At 40.2% G+C, this 21,983-nt stretch overlaps 1 protein-coding gene across 1 annotated transcript in view; it reads left to right on the top strand.

Moving 5' to 3' along the window:
* The window catches only part of nkd1 (NKD inhibitor of WNT signaling pathway 1), a 45,593-nt gene extending 34,908 nt beyond the window's left edge, over positions 1-10,685 (top strand). The window contains exons 5-10 of the mRNA XM_036584063.1: positions 526-629; positions 828-923; positions 3,187-3,334; positions 4,100-4,181; positions 5,077-5,204; positions 7,383-10,685. Coding sequence (XP_036439956.1) covers positions 526-629; positions 828-923; positions 3,187-3,334; positions 4,100-4,181; positions 5,077-5,204; positions 7,383-7,939 — 1,115 coding nt within the window. The 3' untranslated portion in view covers positions 7,940-10,685. The remainder of the gene's footprint in view (positions 1-525; positions 630-827; positions 924-3,186; positions 3,335-4,099; positions 4,182-5,076; positions 5,205-7,382) is intronic.
* The last annotated feature ends 11,298 nt before the right edge of the window (positions 10,686-21,983 follow it).

Raw genomic sequence — 21,983 nt, 5'->3', positions numbered from 1 at the left:
GTGTGCAAAAAAACGTGTTTACAAGTTATGGCTTGTTTTTTCACATGTAAACACTTTGTTAGCTGTGTTTCTGCTTATGGGGTAGTAGAGTCTAGATTGAGTAGTTTAGCCCACTTTTTAAGCCCTATTTGAACTAGATTAGGTTTACCTGGGCAGGTAATAATCCCGGGGTGAATTCCCTTGTATAATTTGCTACAGCAGTCCTGTTTGAATCAACCTTACAGTAATGTAATAACAAAAGACATAAGATCTATAGCTAGTGTTATGTGTGCCTGATTTCTTGTGCTTGTTATGGTGAAGAATGAGGTGATGCTTCAGTCCACTTGCTATTATGTTGGAATTCTCCTTCCCTCTTCTCCCTTCTCTGTCCCTCTGCCTCTCTCTTTGTTTGATTTCTCTTCTCTCTCTTTCTGTAACAGCCTTAAAAAGAACAGAGAAAACTAGAGCAGTCATAACACTTCTAATTCTATACAGTGTCTTTGGAACATGCATGACATCCTGTTTGTGTTCTGCCCCCCTCTGTAGTGGCCCTGCCCCCTGAGAAGATTGACAGCTGCGGTACAGAGGAGAAGATGCAGGAAAGAGAGAGCGCCGTCCCCGCTGGCCCACACAAACAGCTACAGTTTGAGGTAATAATATGAGATCACACACTATAAGTAGTGATGTCCAGTCTTTTGCCTCTAGACTAATAGTTTGTCTATCAGAGGATAGTAAATATTTCTACTCTGACAGTGACAGTATTTTAAACAATTAGAGTGCACCTCTGTCCTGAATAACCAGTTACATGTTGATAATGGTTTGTACATGTTAATCTGATTCTTGATCAGGAGCTGGAGTGTGCTGTTTCAGTTGAGGAGGATAACAGACAGGAGTGGACGTTTACTCTGTATGACTTTGACAATAATGGCAAGGTCACGAGAGAAGTAAGAGCACATCTCAAATGCATCCTACATTCTGTATTTATAAGTTATCTACCTTCACAAACTCACACATAAAGCCTTCCAGTTTGTTATGAGGCTGCATGTTTGTGTAAGTTTTTTTAACATTATCTTGGGAGACATGGGACCATTGTTATGGCAAACTGTACTGTGCACAGGGCTGAGTATTGTTAAATGCTATTTATTAATTAATGAATTGAATACTATATATTTAAATAATATATATCGCTGCTGTCAGAACCAAACCTCATTTCTCCAAAATGGTAACTTTATAAGAAAAGGAAAAAATATTCCTTACTTTTAATGTGACTTAATCTAACCAGACTTTTTTTTAGTTTTGGGCCATTTCTATGGTCCATTCATTATGAAATTTACACACGATGAGTGTGTTTACATGCACTAAATAATCCGATCTTAATCAAATTTCTGCAGTTATCCAGTTATTCAAATGGTCATGTAAACACCATACTCCAATCTAGAAATCCGATTAAGAAATCCGATAAAGAGAGCTGGATTTTAGCTCAGCAATCAGATTTCTCAGCACATATATACTCTTACTCAGATTTCTTTCGGATTTCTCAGTCTGCGCCTGAAAATAAGCAAGTGGCTTTGGTGCGAGATGGCAGCAAAACACTTTTTGGGCGACGCTGAAACCAACTACATGCTCGACAAAATGAAGGATTTAAATATTCTTTATCTTCTAGATGATGTATGTTCATATTTTCAGGTAAAGTGTTTAAAGCCACAGCATGAAGTTTGATTTTACATTACGTTTACCTCATGTGTTCTTCTGTGAGTCTATTGGCTTGTTGCAAAGCAGAAATCCGATGCCTGATACTGCCTGACTCATGTAGACCCGGAGTTTCCCATTATCGGATTATTAAATGCATGTAAACTCACTCAATGTAAAGGGCACCGGGCATTTTCAGGTTATGACAAAAACTGAAAGACAAAAAAAATTGGAGATACAAGGTTTTGTTCCTACATCAGGGACTGGATGCTGAATCTCGGCTCTAAAGTGTGCAGCATAGCGCGAAAGCCCTGGTTCTCAACGACTGAGAACAGACAGCAGACAGCAGGTCACATAGCACCGAGATCTGGCCTCGCCAGTAGCGAACGAAAAAACAGAGATTCGCATTTATAAGCAGTGCGGTTGGTTAAATCTGCAACGAGAGTTAAAAAAAAGTTGCGAAAATGAACTCGCTTCTCTTTTGAATTTTCCCGTTCCACCTTAAATGGTCCGGCAGTTACATTCGGCGTCTAAGGCAGAATTTAAGGTGAAACGGGAGAATTAGAACGAGAAGTTGGCGAATGAGAAGCGACCTCAGCCTCGTGAGACATTTTACAAGAAACTCTTCTAGTTTTGAAGAAAAGTTTTCTGGCGGAGATGGGAGGAAAGCGGCTATAGCTAAAGCTTAAAGCAGAGCGAAGTAAATCTGCGCTCTCGTTTATATTTTTAGCCCATACTAGGACATTAACACATACTGGACATTAAATGTTGCGGCTCCCAAGGTGGTTTGACTTTGTTGAAAGACAAAATGGCTCTTCTTAACATTTGTGTTGTGACTCCTGATCTAACCTGGCTTTAACGCAGAGGGAGCCGCTCGGATTTCTCACTCATCCAGTAGTGTTTTTGTTATGTGCTGCCACAGACTGTCCAGGAGCTGCACTTACCCACTTCCAGTTCAGCCTTTTGCATTCCGTCAAGATTACGGTATATATTAAATATTGAGAAAATCGATTTTTGAAATTTGTGAATCGATTCAGAATCGTTCACGTCCGCATCGCGATGCATCTAAGAATCAAGTTTTTCTTGCACCCCTAATATATATATATATATATATATATATATATATATGTATATATATATATATATACCCCTGAGCCAACAGCACGTGACTGAGGTGCCCTTGAGCATGGCACCTAACCCCCAACTGCCCCCGGGCGCTGCAGATAGGGCTGCCCACCACTCCGGGCAAGTGTGCTCACTGCCCCCTAGTGTGTGTCTTCACTAGTGTGTATGTGGTGTTTCACTGCATGGATGGGTTAGATTGCAGAGATGAAATTTCCCCATTGTGGGACTAATAAGGGTAATTATATATATATATATATATATATATATATAGTATTTAAAAGCTGGTACACAATTTTGTACACATTTTACAAATCTGTGCTGTTGACCACAAATTACTGTGATTGACCCAGTTTTCTCTCTCTTTCTCTCTATCTCTCCCTCTCGCTCTTTCAGGATATCACTAGTTTGCTGCACACTATCTATGAGGTTGTGGATGCCTCAGTGAATCACTCGCCCAGCAGCAGCAAAACACTCCGGGTGAAACTGTCTGTCGCACCGGACGCCAGCCAACGATTGCGGAATTGTACTCAGACCAATACAGGTAGGGAGAGAGAGTAAAATAGTAGAAGAATAGTAGTTAAAAAAGAAAGCATGGGAAAAGGCTTGAATTGAAGTGTGCGAAAGCGAGAGAGGTACCTGACAATTGTGTGTAGCCTTCAAAGCTGAATGGCTTTTGTACATCAGAGCAGCTTCTGACAACTCTCAAGCTACGCCCTCTCATCTTCTCCTTTCTTATTTCAGTGTGAAAACTGAAAGATGGCTGCATTTAGCTTAATTTTTGGAATGCGTGACATGATGAACATGAGCAATGAGGGTGAAAAAGGGGAGGATTAAAGAGAGAGAGAGTGTGTTTGTTTATGAGCTGTCATTTGAACTATTTATATGCATTGTGCATTTGAAAGTGACGGTGTTTGAAAACTGAGGCAATCTTCAAACTGCATCAGATCCCTCCACATTAATGAACTCTTCTATGTGTGTGTGTCTGTGTGTGTGTCAGAAAAAGAAGGAGAGTGTGTGTTTGGCTTTATATGAGCCCCCTCAGTTGAAAATAGAATAAATGAAGCATTGTTGTTTTTCCTCTTTTATAAATCTTCAAAGTAGAAAGCAGGGAACAAAGGTTTGTTTCTTTCTTTGGTTGGTCTGTGTGACTGTGCGTGTGTGTGTGTGTGGGTGTGCGTGTGTGTGCACGTGTGTGATGCTGACGAGCTCAGCACAGTTTCCTTTGATAATAGCCTCTCTCTCTCTTTCTCTCTCTCTCATTCTTTCTCTCTCTCTCTTTCTTTCTTGCATTCCCTGGCTTTCTTAGACACACCACACCCCAGACTCAAGGGAGAAAAGTGCTTTGAGGAGCCCAAGAGCTCAGAGAAGAAGTCCAGAGCCCTGCTGAGGTACCGAGCTGCACTATTCGCTTTCCTTATGATCAGAACTCAAACAACTGCAGTGCTTATAACTGTAACATTTATTGTGTCAGTGAATTTTTCCACTTTAAAGGGCCCGTATCATGGTGAAGAACGTCGTCCATGATTTACTTTTTTTTTTAAATAAAAGAGTTTAATGTTGTATGTAAACACTGCGACATTTTCATAATGTATCTCCAGTCCTTAGAGTCCAAGTATGGAAACTAAGCTGTAAACACAGCTCAATTCGAATTCATTGTTTTGTCACACATCCACAGATTCAGTCTATATCCATTTAGCCCCACCCATTGACACTGTCATAAGAAGTGTTTCAGCCCAGACCTTTTGGATGAGGCACAATACAGGGCAGACAGTAAAGCTTGGTTATAATTTACATGTGTCAGTCTTAAAGGCAGAGTAATAAACACAGCCTCTTTAATTCTTAGGGATAAAGAGAGCTTGGAAAAACATCATAAGTGGACATCAAGGGAAAAAGCAATGCAAAATGCAAGAAAAGAAATTTAGGATATGAGTCCTTTAAGCAGAAGATGTCATGTGACTTTCTTGTAAACACTAAGGTGACACAGGACAACAGATAAGATAATCATTTACATGGAGAACAATGCAGATAATATAAAGCTCTTCAGGAGTGTTTAATGTTTCCAAAGTCCTGCTGCAACTCACAGGCTAGTTTTTAGTACTAAAACAAACAGTATGCTCATTTAAAGCACTCTGTTTGGTCTGATTCATGGGATAGCCGAGCACTGTTTAGAACCTTAAGGTAAAATCTTTAGTAACAAAGCATTTGATTACATTCTGCATGTAAGACTAATGAAAAATAACATTGTCCTTGATCCTTCACCACTTCCATTTCTTGTTGCTGTAGGCGTTACCATAGTGACCACCACACGCAGCAGGGCTGCCAGAGGCACTGTGTAGACGAAAACCTGGAGAGGAGGAACCATTATTTGGACCTGGCTGGCATTGAGAACTACACCTCACGCTTTGGAACGGGTGAGATTAGCAGTATATTATAAACAACTGTGTTACAATTTTCAGAATTTTTTATACTGGTGTGAGGGTGCATGAGCTTGTCCAGCTGAGCCGTTAGACTGATGTTTGGTCTAAAACAGAAAAACTGGCTAAAAAAAACTGCTAAAGCTAGCAAGCTAAGAGACTTTTCACTGCCCTGCAGGATTTGTTAAAGCACTCTGTTTACAAACTGTGCAAAACATCTCAATTGTGGATGGGTCAAAATTGATTCATGGCAAATGAGTTTTCCATGAGGGAGCTTCCCTCTTGTATATCTGCCAATAAACACTGCGATTGATTTTACTCAATGGATTTTTGCATGGCGAGGTGGTAAATCAAATTAGTTACATTATATAGGTACATTGTGAGGTCAATAAAAAATACACTAAATGGACAAAAGTATTGGGACACCTACACATTATACTGACAGAAGCTTTTATGGCATCCCATTCCAAATCCATAAATATTTCTATGGAGTTGGTCCCCCCTTTGCAACTATAACAGCTTCCCCTCTTCTGGGAAGCATTCTACAAGATTTTGGAGTATGTCTTTGGGAGTTTTGCCTGTTCATCCAGAAGAGCATTTGTGAGGTCAGACACTGATGTTGTTCGAGAGGGTCTGGCTTGTAATCTCTGTTTTAAGGCATCCCAAAGGTGTTCGATAGGGTTGAGGTCAAGGTTCTGTGCGGTCACCCAGCCATGCCTTTATGGACCTTGCTTTGTGCAATGGGGCACAGTCATGCTGGAACAGAAAAGGGCCTTCCTCAAACTGTTCCCACAACGTTGGAAGCATACAATTGTCCAAAATGTCTTGATATGCTGAAGCATTGAGATTTCCCTTCACTGGAACTAAGAGACCTAGGTCAATTCCTAAGAAACAGCCCTATAACATTATCCCTCCACCAGACTTTATAGTTGGCACAATGCAGTCAGGCAGGTAACGTTCTCCTGGCATGTGCCAAACCCAGACTCGTCCGTCAGGCTGCCGGATGGAGAAGCATGATTTGTCACTCCACAGAATACATTTAAACTCTCGGCCCCCCCTTAAGTGATTCAACAGAGGATAGGCACTGTGCACTTCAGCACTCAGCTGCCCACTGTGAGTTTGCGTGGTCTACCACTTCGTGGCTAAGCTGTTATTACTCCTAGCTGTTGTTGCTTCCATTTCACAATAATACCGCTTACAGTTGACAGGGGCAGATCTAGCAGGGCAGAAATTTCACAAACTGTGACAGAGGTGGCATCCTATGACAGTGCCATATTTAATGTCACTGAGCTCATCAGTATGACCCATTCCGCTGCCAGTGTTTGTCTATTGAGATTGCAAGGCTATGTGCTTAATTTTTTCCACCTGTTAGCAGTGGGTGTGGCTGAAACACCTGAACTGGGTTTCCCAATACTTTTCTCCATATAGTGTGTGTAGTGAATGGATAGTCTGCCTGGAAAAGTCAAAACTACCCAAGCACAAAATGTCTGCTGTGGTAGAGGGGTCACTGAAAGGTAGTAAGCCATTTAGCCAAATGGTGAGTTATGAAATTTTGGCTTTAACACCCAAAATTCCACTTTATGTCCAGTATGGAATTGTGCACACCTGGCTGAATCCAAAGTGGTTCTTTGCTAGACATCCTGTGCACTGTTTAGACGCAGTAGTCATTATTTTAAGACCTACATTGTGTACTTTGCAGGGAGAAAGGTGTCATTTCAGATTCTGCCTAAAACGGCAGTGTTGCGTCACCTGATCTGAATACTGATTCACTGAATGGATTTATCGGGTTCTGTTCGAGAACAACACCAGCATTTCACTGTTTCTGCTATAAAACGTGAACTTGCAATGCCTTGACAATGGACCATAACGGCTTTTGTGACAAAAAGTATTTATGTACACATCTACTACAGAGAACACACTTCTGCATATTTTGATGCACAATTACTGATTATTTGCTGAATTTAACATATTTCAGTTTTTCAAATATGTTAAATTCAGCAAATAAATCTATATTGTGCAATAAAATGTGCAGAAAAATTACATATTTAGGTTATATTTCCCTTTAGATGATGTGTTACAAACTCAACAAAACATGTAATTTGACCAGCAGTGTTAAAGTTTTGCAAACGACTGTATAACTGTGATAAAATAAAACAAACATATATGTTCTTCCAGCTGCGCCCATCTCTGAGCCACCCAAACCTGACCAACATGCCCCACGCTCAGCCAATCAGACGCGTTCCAGGTCCCATGAACCAGAGAATGGCCACGCCTACCCCTCATCCCACCACCGCCGGTCACACACCATCTCCACAGAAACTCCAGCCCTGCAGGACGGTCTGTGTCCTCGCCCCCGAGCCCTGGACTCCACTCGCCACACACATGGCTTCCGCTCACCCAAACCCCACCATCGCACTCCCCCAGCACAGGCTTCTTCCAGCAGGGTTATGAAGAGGGGTGCCCCTCCGCCCCCGGCCCTGCCTGTTCAAGCCGGACCCCATCAGAGCTCGGGACCCTACCGCCGGCACAAGCAGCGGCCTAAGGAGGGAGGGCCCTCGTCTCGGGCGCTGGGTCCAGCAGTGACCACTGGACCCGTGGTGGAAAAGGAGCAGGTGAGGGAGCTGCCCAGCATGGTGCTGTATGAAGGAGGCCTGGCACAGGTGGTGCAGCGGCACGAGCACCACCACCATCATGAGCACCATTACCACTATCACCACTTTTACCAGTCGTGAGGAGCGCCACTGGCAGCCTGGGACCCCAAGGCTCAGTGGAGGAATGAGTGAAGGAATTAGGTCTGGAATACGATGGCTGAGCCAAAACTGATGGACAGTGGACACCAAGTTAAAGTGGCTGATTGTACTTTTGTATGTACATGGACGGTTGAGCAAGTGTGTGTGAGTCTGTGTCACACAGCCTTCAGTCTTTTCAAATGCTAGGATGGCAAAGGGTTCTGGACAGATTACAGGCTTGGAAAGGGCTATATCTCTTTCTTTTCTCACCCCTATGTTCTCTTGGTCCTTCTTGTTGCCCCTCTTTCGGTCTATGTGAAGCTGAGGTCCCTAAAAAGGGTCACGACTGTTAAATGAAGGATTGTTAACTATGAAGGAAAGGGAGATGTTAGATAGAATCTCCTTGTGTGCATGTCTGTGTTCCTGTACAGTACCAGTGAAATGTTTGGACACACCTGTTTGAATGTATGGTGTTCATATATGTTTGATATAAAGACTTATGCTTAAGACAAGACAAAGTAGCAAAGTTGACCTGTATATGAATTTGTGAAATATTTATTTAAATGCCTCTAAGAAGTGGCTTTCAGCAGCTGCCAAGGTCTCAACATATACAGAACCTCTGCAAGACAGTTGGAAAAGCATCTCAGGTAGTTAAAACCGTAAACCGTATTTAAAATTCTTATCAGACAGCAAAATCATAATTCAGGACACATTGGGCCAAAAACTGAAAAACTAACAATAAATAAATTTACATTAAATAAATGTACTAAATTTTTTAAGTACAAAGGCTAAAGTAGGTGCCACGACAACAGTGAGAAGTTGGTCATCCAGGGCAATGAATTCCTTTTGATTTTTTTTTAATTTAAAATACGTCATGGTGGTAGCAGGGACTCTGCTTTTGTTGTTTTGCAACTCACTTGTCTAATGTCCCTTGTAGAAACCCCTGAAATAATTCCACACAGGCGATATATTCTCACTGTTTTTACTGTGTCTACACTGACCAGGACAGGAAAGGAAAACAGCATTTTTAATCACAGTTTCATATTTTTATTAGCCTTAAATTATTGGTAAAGTTATTGATTTTGACACTTGGTTCTTTGTAATTTATTTTTTCAGTCAAACTTTTTTCCCTTTTTTATAAAAATTTTAGGTGGCCGCAATTTGGGTACATCCCTAATCTCAGGTGGCTCCTAACGAAGCTAAGAGAATGCAGAGGGTGCAACACTGCATTAAGAAAAAGGGAGGTTTATATTAGAAACTTTGAAGAATAAATAGCTTTATTTGTTTTTTGGTCATTGCATAATTCAATATGTCTTAGCTCATATTTCTTTTTTTCATTTTTATTTCTTCAGTATTATTTTAAAATATGTAAAACTGAAATGTGGAGGTGTGTCCAAACTTTTGCCTGGTACTGTGTGTGTGTGTGTGTGTGTGTGTCCCAATTGCCTAGGGTGTCTTTGCTGACACAAGTCCTGTGTTCTTGCCACTTGATAACCACTTGAAAAGCACTTCTGGTTCGGCATTCGGAAAAAACTTCGCTACGAAAAGCCCACCAGTGGACAAACGGATCAGACCCAATTTCCCTTCATGCAATACCGGACTCAGCTTCAGAGAAAACAAAACAGGAGTGCATGAATGCAGAGTGAGGAAGGAGGAAAAAATCATAATCTGCTGCTACCTCTAGTATTATTATAATTGTTGATAAAAATTATCATTTAGATCTTATTTTTTATTTTTTTGTTTTCTTTCTTTTCTAATATGCCACCGATCTACAGTTATGTCATCATACATATTTTCCACAGACTTGTATGTATGTGTTTAACAAAAAGAAATGTACTGTCAACATTGTAAGCTTTATTAATGTGATATTTTTATTCATTCTGTAAAGCTTTTTTTTGTTGCTCCTCAGCTCTAGATTTAAATGTTGAGTTTTTTTTCTTGTAAAGACCACTAAGTATGAAAGATTTATAGTGCAGTTAAGTGTAGTATATGACAATATATATGGAATCTTTGCACAATAGAGTTGTGAAGTTTCCCTTTCAAACAGATGACCTACAGTGAAATCAGACAGATGTGCAGGTGCGTGTTTGCAAGTTGAGAAAAGTTTTACTTGTGTGTATGTGGGGGGGGGGTCTGTATGTGTGTGTGTGTGTGTGTGTATGTGTGTAACTGTGTGTGTGTGCCAGCTGTCTCATTCCTAAGGTGCAGGATGACAGCAGTGGCGGCTTGCAGTCTCCAATCCATCCATAACTCACCAATGCCTAAAGCCTGCTGTCAGAGGAGCTAGTAAGCGTGTGCGTGTGCGCGCGCGTGTGTGTGTGTGCGCGTGTGTGTGTGTGTGTGTGTGTGTGTGTGTGCAATACCATTCCAAAGTTTGGAATCACTATTTTATATACAGCTACCCCAAAAGTATTTTTAAACTATTTAACGATTAGTAAACTTTAAACTACATATTACTTGCATTTTGCTAAGAAATTTGTGAGTTTATGCATCAAAAACAGTCGTAATTCATTTCAAATGTCCATTTTGCAACCTCTCTTCATCTCGTAGAATTAACAACCTGTTTGCATAAGACTGATATATGTAAATAACCTGATTTGCTGCCCTGTTACTGGCTGAAATACTGCTTATAAATGGGTGGGGCTAAAGTGCTATAGGCTAATTAGACGGATATACATAAATGTCAAAACATACCATTCACTCCTCAGTCCACAGTGTCCTTATATAGAAACTAAGCTGCAAAAACAGTTCGTTCTGCATTAATTATTTTTTGTGATGTCACAAAAACCAACACATTTCAGCTCCGCCCTTTTACCCTGAAGTTACAAGGAGTGTTTCAGCCCGAACTGCTTTTTGAATGATGCACAGTACAGGACAGCCAATCAGAACAGAGCTCATTTTCATATGTGAGTCTTAAAGGTACAGCAAAAAAAAAAAACCTCTAAGGCATATAGAGAGGTTGAAAAATGATCATGTAAAAATAATTCAAATGGGCCCTTTAATATGTTAATGTTTCCTTTTTAGTTTATTGTAGCATTAAACAGTATAAATGGACAATACTATATAATAATGCAGTAGACAAACTAATACGTTACATGTGCATATTGAATTAAGAGGCGCATATTAAACAATACGATATGTTCTAGTATCGCCCAGTACTGAAGGTTATCTGTATCGGTATTGAAAAAGTATTCATCTGCAGCCACACTGGTTTCACATTGTAGGAAATATTGATTCCAGACTTTTGCATGGAGGTACATGTGTGACATTCAGAGAGAGAGAGAGAGAGAGAGAAGAAGAGACCGTGGTCTCTAGGAGCTGTTGTCGTACATGCAGGTTGTACTCCAGGTGCTTTGACCCTCCAGATTTGTAGCAGATGAGTAGACTAGCAGATAGTATATAATGACTTTAGCAGTATGATGGGAATGAATGCAGTTTATCTTCTTAAGCTGTTTCTCTCACTTGACTTCCTCCTCTCTCTTCTTCTGACCTTCGACTGTCTCGGTAAAAATGTAGCATGTTCATCTGGCACCAGTAACACAGAATCCCGGCAGAGTGTGGCGTCTCTCAGGGGACACAGCTGCATCCAACAGTGCAAACAATTAGCTCTGCGCTCACAGTTGGTTTGGCAGAGCAGTAGTGAGGAAGGAAAAAAAGTCATAAAGAAATGAGCTAGGACGCGGACCACAAACGTCTGTCAGATCTGGTATGAGGGTGGTCTCATTAAAACTAATGTACCATTGAGTTTTTCTTTCAGCTGCTCTCTCTCTCTCTCTCTCTCTCTCTCTCTCTCTCTCTCTCTCTCTCTCTCTCTCTATCCCCTCTATTGCCCTCTGACTCTCTCTGTCTCACCCTTTCTTCCCTTTCTCTCTCTCTCTCTCTCTCTCTCTCTCTGTTGTATAGCTATGAGTCTTGCCCCCTCTTTTAACGTGCATATAAGTAAGATTAATGATGCCATGTGCTGCTTCAGTCTGTGTGTGTGTGTGTGTGTGTGTGTGTGTGTGTGTTTGCTAATGAAGGAGCGTTCTAAGTGTTTTCTGGTGTCATGCTGAAGGACCCCCATTCATACTAAGGGGAATCCTCCAGACTTTCGGGAAGCAATACACTATTATTATTATTATTATTATTATTGTTATTACTATTATTATTATAATTATTTTAAAACTACCATATACTGTACTTCAGAAGACATTCTCCATAATCCTGCACTGAGCATTGTGCATACTTTGACCTGTTTCAATATTTTCCAGGTGTTGCCTTTTCTTCATGTTCACCATGTCATGTTTGTTATGCTATAGAGAGTCATTTACGCCTGTGTAAATAATCTATGGACAGAAGGTAATCCCTGCATCTACCAGAAGGAAATAATGCGCTATTTATGTTCATTCTAAGACAGTCTGTTTTTTTCTCTGCTTTGTACTTTTGTGTGTGTGGTTAGTTTAGTTAATAACTGAACTGATTTAACACACACTCAGTCACATCAAGGTGCTTGTGTATTGAATAAAACCCAGAATTAGCTGACCCGACCACACCTCCACTCTAGAACACTTTGTCTCTTTTATTAATAAGTTCTCATACATATATTTAGTTTATATAGATGGACTTGATTAATTGCTTTATTTATTTGATAGCAGGTCTGTGCCAAGAGAACTACACTTTCATTAAAGTTTGAACTTCCATATCAGCCGATTTTGTTTGTATTGTTTATTAAGAGAAGAACTAAAAGGTGTGTGTGTGTGTGTGTGTGTGTGTGTGTGTGTATTCTGACTTTGTATGAAAAACACAGGAAAATAGGGCTAACCTACAATATCTTGTATGACAAAAAGCCATATTTTTCAAAAGCTGCATGTTTCTTCTGTTTAAAACTGAAAGTACAACAATATTTCTTTTTGTTGCTGAGGTTAAGGTTTGGTTTAGGGCTGGGGTAAACAGCAGTTTTACAAAATTGTTTAATTATTTAAAACCAAATATATTGTGCAGTTACATATTCAGTATCTAGCACCACTTGTTTGTTCCAAAGGAAGCAAAAAAGCCTTGAGGCCTTCACGCAGCAAGTCTGATTTATTTTGGTGATTTATTTTGATGATGATTAATTTGGTCATTTGTATAACTGATGATATCTTACACACCAAATGAGTTTTTCGGACAGCAGCATTATTTTATTCACCCTTGATTAAAATGTACAAATTTTTGCAAACTTTCGTCAGCAACATGAACTCACTGACCAATCTCTGTTATCCCTAACACACTCACTGCAACAGCCAAGCTGATGTGTTGCCGTATATTGCAGATTTTTCACTTATTAAACTAAAAAGCTGATAGCATAGTCACTAGTCAGTTAAGCACGTGTCTGAATCGAGTCACAAGTCAGTTAAGCATGAGTCTAAATTGAGTCATGAGACAGTTAAGCATGAGTCTGAATCGAGTCATGAGTCAGTTAAGCATGAGTTTGAGTCAAGTCAGGAGTCAGTTAACCATGAGTCTGAATCAAGTCCAAAGTCAGCTAAGCATGAGTCTGAATCGAGTCATGAGTCAGTTAAGCTTGAGTCTGAATCGAGTCACAAGTCAGTTAAACATGAATCTGAGTTGAGTCACGAATTAATTAAGCACAAGTCTTAAGTCGAGTGACAAGTGTGTTAAGCATGAAACTGAGTTAAATCACGGGTCAGTTAAGCCCGAGTTGAGTCATGAGTTATTTAAGCATGAATCCAAGTCAGGTCACAGGTCAGTAAAGCGCAAGATCAAGTTAAATCGCTAGTCAGTTAAGCAGAAGTCAGAACTGAGTAATGAGTCATTTAAGCACAAGTCCGTGTTTGAGTCAGGAGTCTGTTAAGCACGAGTCCAAGTTGAGTCGTGTTATGACCCGGTCTAGGGTCAGCTCATAAAAGAATGGTGTGGCGTCAGTGGCGTCTCTGGCACAGAAAGGCTGGTGGGGCACAAAAAACTTAGGGGCAGCAGCCGACTCATTCGAAACTACACACAAGTTATCTAGCAGTATACAATCATTGTGGTCTGCAACTACATACTGAAAGCAACATATTAGAGCAGGGAAACACATCACCTTCCGGGCAATAGGAATAACACGCCTTGTAATAATGCAGAATGACTCACCAGTGATGATCACTGCTCGAAAGGGAAAGATGCACGACATCATCTGGGCAAAAACTTTTCTTTCAAAGTCCACCAATCAATGAATCAATTCAAGTGACAGCATATCAAGGGCAGACAAGGAAAGCAGAACATTGTTGTTAGCTACACACAGTTAGCCATGTTTTTCCTTGAACCTCTCTGGGCTGAAGGAGCAGGTCTTGTCCTTTCCAGACTGAATGTTGTTGAAATCCTCTGGCTGGTGTGTCCCAAACGTCCAATCTCTAATTTCTGCTCTAATGGCAGGGTATCTAATTTAACTTTTATTACACTTTCAACATGAATCTTTATATTGTCTTGTATTACGAGCGGCTACCACAACTGATGAGGAACTATATCTAGCTGCGTAGCAATGGCCACACCATAAACGACGTTACTGAACGTCTGGACATATATAAATTTATTATTTTTTATTGGCTGCTCTCAGCATGGGGCCAACATGATCGTGCTCCACGACTGGTTATTGAAAGTGCGTAAAGCCTGTGCAGAGTGTTTTCTAACTGCTCACTTGGTTAGACTAGAGCTGACGGGCCGGCTTACCAAACAATGCTTACCAAACAAAGACTGCTTGGAGAAGTAGGTCGGCTACTGGCATTTACACAACAGGTACAGGAACATATTTGGAATACATCGGACAGTCCTACCATTATACTGAATTATTGATCATGTCATGCACTGCTCCACAGCGACATCTGGTGGGGCCGGACCCTAATATAGAGATGACCACTGTGTGGTGTGAAATGTTTGCTTTGTGAATGTGTGTGTAGTGATAACGAGACAAAAACAGCAAATGGTTTTAAGTCTTATACAACTGTACAGTGCAATCACCAGTTTGTCTTCAGACTTGGCCAAAACAACAAACAGAACCCACACTAACTCCGAGATAGACATTAACTAGCCTTAAACAAAACAAGAAAATAAACAAAAGACAAACAGCTTCTCTGACACAAAACACAGACAAAACCCAAAACCCAAACAAAATGGCAGCCAAACCTACACCTGGTGAAGCTATTTACAAAATCTATAAAAAATCTATACACAAAACATACAACACACTAACAGGTTTAAATGGGCTAGACTAAATCGAGGTCAAAACAAAGCAGTCAAAAGGCCAAACAGAGATTGATCAAACAAACAAGCAACAGGAATGAAGAGAGCAAAAGCTGTTGGTGGAGCCGAGGAGGCCTCTTTTGTTCTTCCCGTCAGATGACATCATAACCAACAGTTAACTTGAGCACGGACTGGAGTGAGTGGTGATGAGTTGAAGACACAAACTGGATCATGGAATGAGGCTTCAACTGGTAAGACAGAGCAGAGGCACAGCCAGTTAAGCACATGTATATTTATATTGGAGATATAAATGATCCCATGTCCTGACATTGTATGAAAACCAACCCATGTGTTAGTGTGAATGTTGTCCATTTAAGTTTTTTCTATTTTTTTTTCTAGCTATGCAATTGTATTTTATAGTGCTGTTCACATGAGGATCTGTTTATCTTTAAATGTTTCTCATGAACATGTTCCTACATTTTTCCATGTGGGTTTTTGCACGCAAGTCTGCATTTGATTGCTTGCGTGTGTGAGTGTGTGTGTACGTGTGTGTGTCTGATTCAACTCTTAAGGTGCCTCAAACCTTTTTTTTTCCCCCAAATCTGTCCCAGCAGCACGGCCGCCCAGCCTGTCTCTCTCCACATGTACTCGCTTTGATAAGTATACACACATAAACATGCACGCACATCCACACACACCCCAGCTTATCTTTCAGGGACAACCACAGAGCCTTTATACACACACACACACACACATATTTAAATCCTCCCTGGTCCTCTCCAGGGTTCTGAGGTAAAATCCTCTGTCCACATATCACTCTGCAAACGTTCACTTTGTTCCCAACATGCCGTCTCACTTTAAATTCAGCACCTCCTCTGCTGTATCTAACACAGGCCGCTGCTTGCTTTACAAACACATCTATAACTCAAATATTCTGTTGGCTTTTAAACTGAAAAATTTCTCTCCTGTGTACAGTATTTTGTCAGAGACCACCCTTCATTTGTTTAATCATTTTTCAGCATACCGTACAAATTTTTAGGCACTTGCGACACAGCAAAAACATTTATCTGTGCAGTAATTGTTTATTGGCTTGGAAAAACACGAATATTAGAACACAAAGATAAAGCTGGGTAGTGAATTCATGTTTGTCAATGAGCAAATTTAACCATTTCCAAACCTCTCCTTTAGGAAGTCCAGTATTAAGTTGAAGTTGTCATCCAACACCTGTTTTGGCAAATCAATTCTTCATTAAATTAGATCCAGAGTGAGTGAAGCGATTTAACAATTCTGTGTGATGGCTGGGGGCATTGAGGAGAAATCTGGAGTCAAAACTTTATTCTGCTAACAAGATGCCTAGTATGTGTTTGAAAATAAATTCTTGTTACTTTGTACTGTGTTTATGTCAATTTGCCTGCATTCTCATGATGTATTTTTGGGAGACTTGCTTTCAGTTTTTCAAAGAAATCCGCTGTGATATTTTTCCACACGCTTATCACTATTTAAGTTTTCCTAGCTCAGAAAAAGATGGCATACCTTTTCTGGAGTTTATGGAGTTTAAGTATCTCGGGGTCTTGTTCACGACTGATGGGAAGAGAGATCATGAGATTGGCCGCAGGCTGGGGCAGACAGCAGCAGTAATGCGGTCACTGTACTGGACTGTAGTGGTGAAGAGGGAGCTGAGCCCTAAGGCAAAGCTCTCTGCTTACCAGTCTGTCTACATCCCAACCCTCACCTATGGTCCTGAGCTTTGAGTAATGACTGAAAGAATGCGACTGTGGATACAAGTAGTGGAAATGAGCTTTCATTGCAGGGTGGCAGCCTACACTCTACTTGATAGGGTGAGGAGCTCAGTCATCCGGTAGGAGCTCAGAATAGAGCCGCCACTCCTCCACACTGAGAGGAGCCAGTTGGGGTGGTTCGGGCATCTGATCAGGATGGCCCCTAGCCACCTCCTGGTGGAGGTTTACCAGGCACAGCCTTCCGGGACGAGACCCCAAGGTGGTCCTAGGACCCACTGGAGGGATTATATCTCAGGGAGGGGTTTGGGGTCCCACAGAATGAGCTGTGGAGGACAGGGTCATCTGGGATTCTCTGCTCTCCCAACTGCTACCGCGACCGTAGCTGGATTAAGCAGTTAAAGATGATGATGGTGACTATTTAAGTTCATATTCAATGATGTCAACTCTTTGTTTGATTTGCAAATGTGAAAATTCTGCTTTTTTTCTATTTCCTTTTCTTGACAGCTACACATCCTTTCTGACTCATAGTGTTGAGTTGTCTTCTCACAGTGGAAGGATGGACAAAAACAGCTGTGGATGTTTTCAGATCTGAAGCAACAGTGGGGTTTGATTTCTCCCAGAGATGAAAGCTTCACATACTGTTTATCTGATGGTGACAGCTCTGGTGGTCTTCCAGGTCTTGCATGAAGTCCTATTTGCTCAACATCTTTTAATCGTTATTTGAACAACAGTTTTGGAAACTCCTTTTATTTGGAAACTCCTTTTATTATAAACTTCTTTTATTTATTTCTCTTCCTTATGCCAGTGGATTATCTTGTATATTTTAATGATAGTTCTTAGACAAAAGTGTGTCTCTAGACTCCGAGCAATTTTTTCTTGCGACTCATACTGACAGATACTGCAACACGGCTGGTATCACTGCTATAGTGCAGGCAGAAGCAGCTGAGCATGTGAGATCTTTATTAAGCTTTACAGAAGTCTCTCAGGAGGCAATTTAATATTTTACAGCTTCACAGAATGAGAGGGAGTGTGAGAAGGATGTGACTGACATATAAGAGATTCGCTCAGAAATACTGTATCAATATTCTTGCAAAGTCGCATGCCGTAATTTTTAAAGTGATTTTACATCATTGTCTATTTACTCGTGATGGAAGGGTTCAGAGAAAGACTCTCACTCCTTCAGGATGCAATAGATGAAGGTTTTAAATGTTTTTGTTTAGAGAGAGTGATTTTTTTCAAAAGCTACACAACTAACTTTACATCCTTTTAATAGGACTGTGTACCTTTATTGGAGATGCTGACCAATTTTCAAACACGCAGTATAGTATTTGACCAGTGACCAAACACTTGTTTTGGCTCTGTACTCCAGCACATTGAACATGGAAACAATGACTTTGTGGTTTCTACACAATTAACAATTAAGATCAAAAAAGTAATTTAGAGTAGTTTGGTGGGAAATGCTCCATTGAAGAGAAGCATAACAAGAATTGTTTAAGTAGTGGTGATAGGAACCAGATCTGAAGTAATTAATGTTTCTAAAAGCTACATTACAGAAAGCTAAGACATGTAAGATATACCTTATTCATATTATAGAAGTTATTAATACGCTGTCTAAGCCCTGAGACATTGTTGTACGATAATTTTGAAAGATTTCGTCATAAAACGTGTTTTCTCCATTCTAGACAAATTTACGGTGTCACAACTGTTTATAACAGTACCCACAGGAACCCGACATCCAAAGCATTTAATGCCTCTAAGATAAGGTGACCAGATTTCTGGAATAATGAAAACAGAGATATTTCCAGTTTGGCAGTCAAAATATCATTAAAATATCCACTGTTTTTATCTATGAAATAAAAAAGGCACTTTTAGTTTCATGTATTTTGACCATGAAATTGGGTACTAACTAACTTTGTAAACTGTGTGAGAAAATACTACAGTAGCCTGGTGAGTGAAGTTAGTGTAAACAATACGTAAATAGAACACTCAATGGTCAATATGAGAATGAAAATACATTACAATAGTTCTATAAAAGATTTATATTTCTTGCTTTCCCCCTCGCAAGATTTATCATTTGTCACTTTTTAGAAATAGTCGCTAAGTAAAAAGGGTCTCAGAAGTCATTAAGTCTAGTGGCTTAGGCAGGGTAAAAGGATATGTTTACCACAAAAGATTCAGTGGTGGTAAGAGCCCATAATTCATATTTATATTAAATATTTTGGCAGTAAAAAGAGACCCATGGCTACAGAAAAAAAGACCCATGGCTATAGCCCAATGGCCAGACCCTAAACACCCCTGGGCTAGCTCCAGTTTTGGAAAGACAGAGACGGGTGCTGTCACCATATGCCACACGTCAAATGGATAGCTAAAAAAGTGATGTGGTCTAAAACACTGATGCACTGTTTGTAGATCACAAGGTAGCCTACATTCAGGTAGACTGTATGCCTATACGAATCAGATACGAATCAAGTCCTACAACCCTACCCCTGCTTTTAATCCCCGGGTTACCATGTGTCTTGTAGTGATGTTGTGGACCCACTTGGCACTTGGCCAGCTTCCGGTTAAGTTTTACACAGCGGTATTCTCTAAAATAAGGTGAGCAAGTGGTAGAAGTGGTTAACAGATACCAGCATCCAGCCTGCTCTACTGGCCAAAATGTTTTGTTTGTTTGTTTGTTTGTTTGTTTGTTTTTAATTTTACAGTTCAAAACAGGGACATTTCCAGGGACAGATCCAAATGGGGACATCTGGTTGCCCTATTCTAAAAGCTCCCTCACTGACAGCTATTGGACCAAATGGTTAAGAATACATTGCCTGATGACTGAGACATTGTTCTATGACAGATTTGAGATAAGGTTTTGACCTAAAGCATATGTTTTGACATATATTCATGGTGGATAGGTACATGAAGGGCATTGTAAGGAATATAGTGCCCAAAAAAGCATTCAGGTAAGCATTTAAGTTGGCAAAAACATGTAGGTTCACTGGTAGTTTTGGATAGTAAATTAAATGGCTATATTTGTGTTGTAGACATTGTGACACCTGGTTCCCATCACCACCATTGTAAGGAAATCAAGATTTTCAACAATGAACCTTTTGGCATTATACTGCACTGAATTGCTTTGTTTACATCTCAATGGTTAAATTATGCACAAAAGTCCCTTTTAAGATGCAAAATGACAGGATAATTTAAGGGTATTTACATCTACACTGTGTGAAACAGCACAGCCCCTCTAGTCATTTCAGAGGACCAAAAGTAAGTGGACAAATTAACATCTCAAATTAACATATAAATCTAGTACTTGGTTACTAATACTTTATCAATGACTGCCTGAAAGTCCATGTACCCATAGACTGCATACTGATTATCCTCTCTGAGAGTAGGTTATAGGGAATAGGGAGATGGTGGTGTAAGAAAACATGTCTTGTCTTAGAGAAGAGTAGTGGCGAGGGAATATATTAGCTAGGAGGGAACAGTTATAGACATGGTCCTTCTGCCAAAGTTCAGTTGTTTCACAACTATGTTGTTTTTTTAGAAAACTAATGTTTCAGCTATGTTTCTGATTTACAGTGATTTTATCACTTTTTGAGAAATATCAGAACTTTAGATGCAAACGTCAACTCTACTGGAGTCGAGCCAACTAGAGTCAACTCTGGAATTTTGTTAGCTCTCTTGTGCATAAAGTACTGATGCAATGACATGCAGTTGGCCCAGAAAAAAAGTGCAGCAAATTGTCCAGTTACTTCTGGTGTCCCAAAATGGGAGGACGATTTATAAAAAAGCCTGTCATTATAATACAATTTAGCCAGCATGTTCTATACCAATCACAAATTTTTGGGGGAAAGAAAATGCTGAACTTTACCTTAAATGTCCAGGGCCCACCAGCAGGCTCAAAGTTTTACTACACACTTCTATAACCTGAGAATAACTGAACTAGTTTGCATTGTAGTCTGTGTAGTTACTGAATAATAAGCCTTAGTATGACACCCATCAACACTGAATGCCCATGCCAGTGTGTGTACCTTCATTAAAAACAATGGGTTCAATGAGTTTTGGATGCTGCGCAACACTTCATGACACAGTGTGTCTGGTGTGTGGTGGCCTTAAATGTCAGACTACCCCTCCTATTCACAGTCAGTGACTTATCTAGGACCTCCAGAAGGTTTGATTCATCTATCACTTTCTTAGTATGCTGGTTGTTAATCAACCACATAAGGCCTTCTCTCCAGCTCATGAAGCAATGAAAGAGCTCAACTGGCTGTATCTACCTAGATAGCACAGTGAAAATAATCCAACCTGAACAGTTTTCTGTTAGTGGAGTTTAAAGATTTCAACCCTTTAATTTTCAACCAAAATGTAACAATGAAATGAGTATTACTCTAATAAATGCAGAATTTAAATACAAGCCATGATGATTATCTTACTTAAAAATGAATTAAAAAATACAAAGTTTTTTTTTTCTCCCACAAATCATTCGGACATTTCTGAAGGACTTGAAGGCCCTAATGGGTCCCCTCTGGTTTAGCTCATGATGCACAAATGGACCTCTAGACTGACGTTTCTTAGACACTCTTCTGTTTGGTGATACTTTTTGCCAAAGTTAAAATGCAAACGCTTGAAAGTGAAGATTGTGAGCAACAGTAAAGCAGTCCAGGATCTGAACCAACACAACAGAATAGAGTAAAAAAGGGATTTGGAATTAAATGTGAGAGTCCAAAATGTAACCAATGAAATATGATTGATATACTTGAGCCGAAGGTATAGAGTAATTAAAAATATACCACAAATCCACCTAATTTCCTCTCAAGTGTAAGACGCCAAATAAGCGTAACTAGTTACTACCCCACTCCTGCACAAGTCACTACACAGCAGGTCAATCAGAGACGTTTCTGTTGCATTGTGGACACACTGTAGGCCCTGGCTTTCTAGTAAAATAAAATTATTATAATTTGAAAATACTCAGAAAGGTACAAATCAAACAATACTAGGACATGCACTAAGTAACTGAAACTGGCTATTTCTTACCCCTGGCTCAGGAGAGCACCAGGTGAGGCCCTGTCCCGGGAGATTTGCTAAGAGTGGCCGTTATCTCAGCATCGCCAAAGGCCGAG

The sequence above is a fragment of the Colossoma macropomum genome, unplaced genomic scaffold (genome assembly GCF_904425465.1).
Source record: "Colossoma macropomum unplaced genomic scaffold, Colossoma_macropomum, whole genome shotgun sequence".
NCBI classification, from domain to species: Eukaryota; Metazoa; Chordata; class Actinopteri; order Characiformes; family Serrasalmidae; genus Colossoma; species Colossoma macropomum.
This window is presented reverse-complemented; position numbering and strand designations above follow the sequence as displayed.